Here is a 7,679-nt window from a genome sequence, read left to right as displayed (position 1 = left end):
AAAAATATGATCTTTTCTTTGCTTCTTTCTTAGATTTATCGAGTTTCTTTCAAAAATATAATAATAAAAAAATATTATAATATTTTATTTTTTTGTTACTTTAAATGAAAGAAATTATTTTTTTTTCTTTAAACTCTCAATATATATATATATATATATATTATTTTTCTCTCTCCTTACTATTTTTTTTTTCTTTTCTTTTCTCCCGAAATGCCCAAGCGTTTATGTGTGCGAATTATGATTGCCGAGAAAAATTAATAATAGGAACCAAAATGACTCGTTCTGGAACCGGGGCCGGTTGTCTCAGATTAATTCCCCAGAAACTCCATCCCCGGCGATGATCGGCTTTCTCCGCCAATTCCGCGGCCCAGTCACAACCTTCCACCTTTCCGCCGGTCTCCTCCCCAAAACCCTGGTCTCCGCCGCGGCCGCCGCTTCCAAGCCTTCCGTCGCCGTATTCTGGGACCTCGACAACAAGCCGCCCAAGTCCATCCCCCCCTACGACGCCGCCGTTCGCCTCAAGCTCGCCGCCTCCTCCCTCGGCTCCCTTCGCTTCTGCGTCGCCTACGCCAACCACCACGCCTTCCGCCACGTCCCCGCCCCCGTCCGCGCCGCTCGCGCCGCTGGCCGTGCCCGAGACCACCGGGAGGCCTCCCAGCCCTCACCGGAACCCTACCCGTGCCGCGTCTGTGGGCGGAACTTCTTCGCTCACGCCAAGCTCGTCGACCACTTCCGTCAGATTCACGAGCGCGAGCACGCCAAGCGCCTCCGCCGCCTCGACTCCACCCGCGGCGGTCGCCGGGTGCGGCTGGCGGCGCAGCTCGCGCTCAAGATGGAGAAGTACGAGAAGGCCGCGAGGGAACTGCTGGTCCCCAGGGTCGGGTACGGCCTCGCCGACGAGCTCCGGCGGGCCGGAGTGGTGGTCCGGACCGTCGAGGACCGACCGGAGGCGGCGGACCGGGCGCTCCGGGAGCACATTGTGGACACCATGGACCGCGGAAAAATCGGGTGTTTGGTGGTGGTCTCCGATGATTCAGGGTTTGTCGGAGTCCTGAGGGAGGCGAGGATGAGGTGTTTGAAGACGGTGGTGGTGGGGGACGAAGGGGACGGGGCGCTCAAGAGGTGCGCCGATGCTAATTTTTCTTGGAAGGATGTGATCTCGGGGAAGGCGAGGAAGGAGGCAGAGTCGGCAGTGGGGAAGTGGAATGATAGGGAGCTGTTGAAGAGGTTGGAGTGGACTTATGAGCCGGATTTGGAGCAAATTGAGGATGATGTTTTCGAGGGACAGAGCGAGGATGGAGATGATGAAGATGGGAGTTTTGGCTTGGTGGGGAAGCGGTGGTCGAAAGATTCTAAACCTTGGTGGAAGTTGGATTCAGATTCTTGTGATTCCATTGTGAGGTAACAACCTTAGTAGCAGTTTTGACATTGCCTTTTAAGAGAGTGCAACTTCAAGGAATCACAGGAATTCTTGTTCTCTGAAGAAAACTGATCATTTCTTCCGGTGAGCTCTGAACTCATATACTGAGAAGCTTGAGAAAGCTGCAAATATCTGATACTCTGTTTCATCTTGCTTCATGAGGATTCACATACTGGAGTGATGAGTCTGGAGAGCATCTATGTTTGTATTGTACTCCTATTTGAGAAGTTTCTGGGAATAGGGTGTCTATTTCTATATGAAACGTGCTTCAATGAGCTGTAAGATAAAAATGAGCTTCTTTCACATTGATTTATATAAAAATTTACTTGAGGCTTCAGTGAGCTATTATTATTGCATAGTTTGTTTTAATATACTGTTCTCCTGCTTCTTCGTATTATTTTCTATATTGTGCTATTGAATTATCTAGAATAAGTTAAGACTTGGCTTAGGGTCACAAGCAAGATTCGCCATCTTGATATCATATTCCACATCACTACCACCATATTACAGTGTCGATAGGTGGTACAGTGCATGATAGCGAGGCATACGGATCGTCGGTATGGTACGAGATGGTGAATTGGTTGGATATTGGTACAGTACGTCTGGTATGGTACGGTATTGATTGGTACTGGATATATCGATTGGTATCGCAAACCTTAGCTACAAGACTATTCAGATAATCATTTGCTTGGCAGCTGAACTGAAGAACAAAAAAAATAAAACCATTAACATAGAATATTTTATGAAATGAATCTTGGTGACAGTATTCAAGGGAATTCTCTCTCTCTCTCTCTCTCTCTCATGCATGCATTTGAGGAGCTGAATTCAAGTAACGATTTTATGATTTATGTTATTGTTCTAAATTATAAATTATTTGTAAACTTGAATTGAGTACATTTCGGAGATTTTCTCCTCATTCTCAATGATCAACCTTTATATGTAACAGCATGACGGTGATAGTGGCATGGTTGAAAAACATGGTTATCATGAAGCTTTCCAACATTGATATTTCTCATATTGTTGCATATATTATCATATTTAAGGCAATGCTGTCTAGTGACACATCGTTTCTTAGGCTCTGTAACCCCCTGTTTTTCCATGTGAAGCTTAGACGCACCATTCTTGCCTGATATTTGTTCTTTGAAAAATGAACATAATTTGGCGTGATGCGAATTATTTTATGATGTTGTTTCTCCTTGAATTTTGAACCCTAGCAGTGTGTTATAGTACAATATTTATTAGCCTGTTGGTTGCATTGTATATTTAATTTTTTGTGTGGTTAGAAAAGATTAAAACATTGATTAGATTGGCTGTGCATATGAACATGGTAAAGTAATAATGACAGACTCTATGTGGATAGACTTGCCATGTCAAATCATTCTACAGCCTTGATGACTTATGTAATGGTTTTCCTGTATTGCCTAAACATAATGAAAGTAACGTGATAACAGCCCTGACATGTATAATATGGCACACTCATTGAAGAAATAGAAGAAATTAAAGTGTGATACAAGAGAATGGTTTATGTATTAGAAAACCAAAACAAACATTTGATCCAAGGATCAAGATGTAAAATGCATATGAGAAGGAAATCAAAGGATTTACACCATGCATATGCTAATCTCATATCATCCTAGAGGAAAAAATGGCAACCTTGTAATATTTCTTTCAGGAAGGCAAGCTCTTGGAGTTCCATATATCTAATTTCTGAAAAAAAATTAGGTCCTGCACCACTTGCTCACCTCAAATTTTAAACCAATGTTATGCCATCTCTTTGAGCAATAAGAGGTCTCATGAATGCAACCTCAATTATTGTTCTGCTGCATCAATTTCTTCAAATACTCAGTGCCACCCTTCTGCACCTTGAACCCAATCCCCACATTAAAAGCAATCCAAAGTTTCTAAGCTGACCTCCAAAGTAAGTATTGGTAAATTCTTGCCATCTAATTGGTTGGGATGGGACTATAGCTAGAGTGCGAGTTTGTAACAGGCTCCTCTGATTACGATGGTGACAGGTGTTAACCTAGATTCTTCTCAGGTTTGGAATGTCATAATTGTTAAAACTGGTGGGATGCAACTAGGGATGCAGATAATCTGTTCCAACTGTGACTTTCCATCTGTTGATATTTTATTGTTATAATGAGGATTCTTAATATATGTTCACAAGTTGCCTGGTTCAATATACCACCACCTGGGTTGTCTTGTTAAATGATGTTTGAAGGTGAAAAATAGTCTTTTCTGAAAAGAATCCAGTACCGAGATGTACATTGATGGGTCAGGAGTCTTTATATGCATCTGTCTGTCTGTGTATGCATCCTATAGGCCAAAACAGTAGATCATCTTGGTAGAAATGCTATTTCCCTTGTCCTGTATTATTTTCCAGTACATCTTAATATCTTTGAACTGTTCATAGTCTTATATTTTGATGCATGGTGTATCTCTTTGAGCAAAAAGTATTCTAAAACACAATCTGGTTTTAGTGCGTCAGTTGATTTTTTTTTTTTTTAAAGTGATTTTGAGCTACTCCAGTTAGATTTTTCTGTAGAAACTGAATGAAACAAACAGATGAGATTATATTGGAAAGATTTCTTCATTTTTTGGTGGTGCTGGTCATAAAATTTGGTATTTGGGAAGCATTCCTGCAAGACTTGTTTCAGATTTTAAGAGGGCTTAAAAAGTTTTGGAATTATTCAGGTGGTGGAATCCTATAATTTTCGGAAAAAAAGTAGCTATTTTTAATCATTTTTTGTGGAAGTATAAAATGAGTTCAAAGGACCTTATTGGTTTTGTTATATTTCACAAAGTCCCCAAACCGTGGAATTGACTTTGATCTGAGTGACAAGTGTATGATGGCTCTCTCTCTCTCTCTCTCTCTTCTATGGAGAAATCGAATAGAATTTGTTGGTTTGTGTTAGGTTTCTTCCATTTTTTGTGCAAATGCTTTCTGACTTCACAACATATTCTTATACAAATATGTTGATTAAAGAATCGGAAAATTGCTGTATTATCTTTTTGCAAACAACCTGTCTATGCTGTGAGAGGCAATGCTTGTCTATGACAGTGACTGTATGTTCTATTTTCTCTTGCCTATGTAATGGGTTATGTCCAAGTTGCAGACATTGGATATATGCTGATGAAGGCTGTGAGGTGCTATAATACATATTTTACATTCCTGTCATCAAGATTAGGACCTATACTGGGAAGGGAATTATTGAATAGTAGTGAGGAATTTCTCAATTGAGGATATAATTAGAAGCTGCATGCAAGGGATTTATGATTTGTTGAAGCAGGTATCAATCTCTGGATTAAGTGGAGCAGGAATCACAAACAAATTGCTGAACAGAATCTGCTAGATATTAAGCATTGTCATCTCTTATCATAGACAGTACTTCATATGCACTGAAAGTGATCCATCTATCATTGCAATTGGAACACAGGAATCAACTTTTTGTTTTTTTACACCATCTTGAAGGTGAATTTGACAGGACTGGGCCAACCTGGGGGTCATATCTTTTGGAATGAGTTGGCCAGACTCTATTGGAGCCTATGAGTTTGATGTTATCATATTTGCCGCTGTTGTTGGTGAATGATGATACAGGAAGATGTACCAATGTCAAGAGATCAGAACCATAGGAAACATTTATGCTGGAAACTTCTATGCAATTATAGCCTGATAATTTTGAGCTGTAATTCCACAATTATCATTATAACCTGCTGACTGTGAGGGGATGAGTATCAGTCATGCCATGGTACAAACCTAGGCCTTCTCTTTAAAAAAAGTGAGGGAGTCTCAAAAGCTCTTTAGACAGGACTTAGATTTTCAATGAATTTATGCAAAGACCATCATGTGGTGTTATGCATGGTAAGATGTTTTGAAGTCAGTAATGAAAGGTGACGAACATATTTTAACAGAAAATTTACACCACAGTAAGATGTTTTGAAGTGAGTAATGAAAGGTGATGAACATATTTAAACAAACTTTACACCTCAGAAGCATGACAACCTTCAGTGATTCTTTCTACTTCAATCTGGCATGTACGGAGAAAAAAGATTTGGTGTTTCTAGACATGATGCTGAGCTGATTATGCTTAAATGTTTTTGTTGGGGAATACCCACCCACCGACCGACCGACTGCCGGAAGGACCGACCGACCGACCGACTGCCGGAAGGACCGACCGACTGACGGCCCGATCGACCGACTGACGGCCCGATCGACCGACGGCCGGACCGACCGATTGGCGGTCGGAGCGACCGACTGAGGATATGTCGGACGCACCTTTTCCGACCGACTGAGCCCAGAGGTCTGATGGCCGACTCATGAAAGACTCGCCGACCAACGGAGGGGCCCGACGCCATTCAGCTGGCCACCGACTTTGGGTCGGTCGGCTCCTCCAATCGCCGTACAGCCGCCAGACCTTGTCAGCTCTGACAGCGACATGCAGCACGGCTATCTAGGGGCATTGTCCTGCCGAGAGCATTGTCAACCCTGGTGATTTGACGGCCACACGGCGACATGACACTTTCACGGCGACTCTGACAGTCTACAGTGAGTTGACAGTTCCTCACTTGTCTGCGCCATTAATGACGGCGCCATACCGTGCTCCACTATATAAATCGGGGAAGGCAACAGTGCAAGGGATCCGCTCCATCGCTCCCACTTCTCGACTTCGAAACCACAGGCTCGCTCCTCTCCCTCTCTCCCCCTCTCGATCGAGCTCTCTGTCTACATTTCACTGTTGCCCAGTCACCTCTCTGACTTGACCGTCGGAGGGTCCCCGCCGGAGCCGTCTCCGGTCAGTGCGGACTTCCTTTTGCAGGTGCACGCTTCCCGGCGATCGGGCGACGAGGCGATTGGCCGCAACAGATTGGCGCGCCAGGTAGGGGACAGCATGACAAAGATAAGAGCTCAACGATCGAGAATCACTGGGTCGGCAAGGCGTTCTTCCCGCCGGGAAGAAGCCTCCCCGCCCCCACCGGCGGCGGAGCCTAGCTCTCCGCACCCCGCAGTAACCACGGAGGCCCAGATTGCGGCCATCGTGCGGCAGATGACCGTGCTGACCGACGCAGTCAAAAGCCTCCAGCAACAACCGGCGGCCCGACCTATGCCTTCCAGGAGTAGCCGCCGACGGTCGCGCCGATCCCTGCCGCCTCCAGGCGAGCACTTCCAACAGCGCTCCCATGGGGAGGAGGAGGGTCGACCTCGGCGCGACGACCGACGGTCCCAGCGGCCCTCTCCTTCCCCGTTGGAACGGGCGAGGAAGGAAAAGCGGCCGCGCACGCCGTCGGCCTCTCCTTCAGAGTCTTCCGGAGGCTCCACACCTGGGGTCTCCCAGCATCGACGGGCGGACGACTACGAGCGCCGGTTCGAGGAAATCGACCGCCGACTCGCCCAGTTGCAGATGGACGGCCAGAAGTCTTCGAACGACGTCGACTTTCAGACCGCCCAACCTCTCTCCCGACTGGTCCTCGACGAGCCGATTCTTAGTCGGTTCAAAATACCGCACGTGGAGCCATACGACGGCTCCACCGACCCAGTCGACCACCTCGAGAGCTATAAAGCTCTCATGACGATCCAAGGGGCAACCGACGCTCTTTTTTGCATCGGCTTCCCCGCCACACTCCGCAAGGCTGCCAGGGCCTGGTACTCCGGTCTCCGATCGGAAAGTATCCACTCCTTCGGGCAGCTCGAGCACTCGTTCGTGGCCCATTTCAGCACCAGCCGAAAGCCGCCGCGAACGTCGGACAGCCTTTTCTCCCTCAAGCAAGGGGAAAATGAGACGCTCCGACACTTCGTGGCGCGATTCAACGCGGCCACGCTTGAGGTCCGGGACCTCAACGAAGACATGGCTGTCTCAGCCATGAAGCGGGGCCTGAGGGCGTCCCGATTCACCTATTCTCTGGACAAGACCCTCCCCCGGACATATGCCGAGCTACTGGAGCGCGCATATAAGTATATGCGCGCGGACGAAGGAGCGTCCGACCGACGCTTGGCCGAGCCCAGAGGCCCGAAAGAAAAGCGGAGGAAAGGTCGGGAGCCCGCCGAACCTAGCAGGCCCCCGACCGATAGTCGGGTCTCGCCACCCCGACGAATCCAAAAGTCACCCCGGCAACAGACTCCGAGGCCGGCACGCCCCAGGTACGACTCCTACACTCTTCTCTCCGCTCCTCGTGCGCAGATCCTGATGGAGATCGAGGGGGAAGAATACCTGCGACGACCTCCGCCTCTGAAGGCAAAGGGCCTCGACCGTCGGAAGTACTG

The 7,679-nt window shown here is 46.8% G+C and overlaps 1 protein-coding gene across 1 annotated transcript; it reads left to right on the top strand.

Moving 5' to 3' along the window:
* Nucleotides 1-246: 246 nt before the first annotated feature.
* On the top strand, nt 247-1,765 carry LOC105050282 (uncharacterized). The gene has a single exon (XM_010930232.3). It carries the CDS (start codon nt 338-340, stop codon nt 1,403-1,405), a length of 1,068 nt encoding a protein of 355 aa, XP_010928534.1. The 5' UTR covers nt 247-337; the 3' UTR covers nt 1,406-1,765.
* The last annotated feature ends 5,914 nt before the right edge of the window (nt 1,766-7,679 follow it).

This window comes from Elaeis guineensis, chromosome 8, assembly GCF_000442705.2.
Source record: "Elaeis guineensis isolate ETL-2024a chromosome 8, EG11, whole genome shotgun sequence".
NCBI classification, from domain to species: Eukaryota; Viridiplantae; Streptophyta; class Magnoliopsida; order Arecales; family Arecaceae; genus Elaeis; species Elaeis guineensis.
Note: the sequence above shows the minus strand (reverse complement) of the source record. Positions and strands in the feature narration are given on the sequence as shown.

Coding starts and splice junctions, on each gene's coding strand:
- LOC105050282 (XM_010930232.3), top strand. CDS start 338: ATGATCGGCTTTCTCCGCCAATTCCGCGGCCCAGTCACAACCTTCCAC.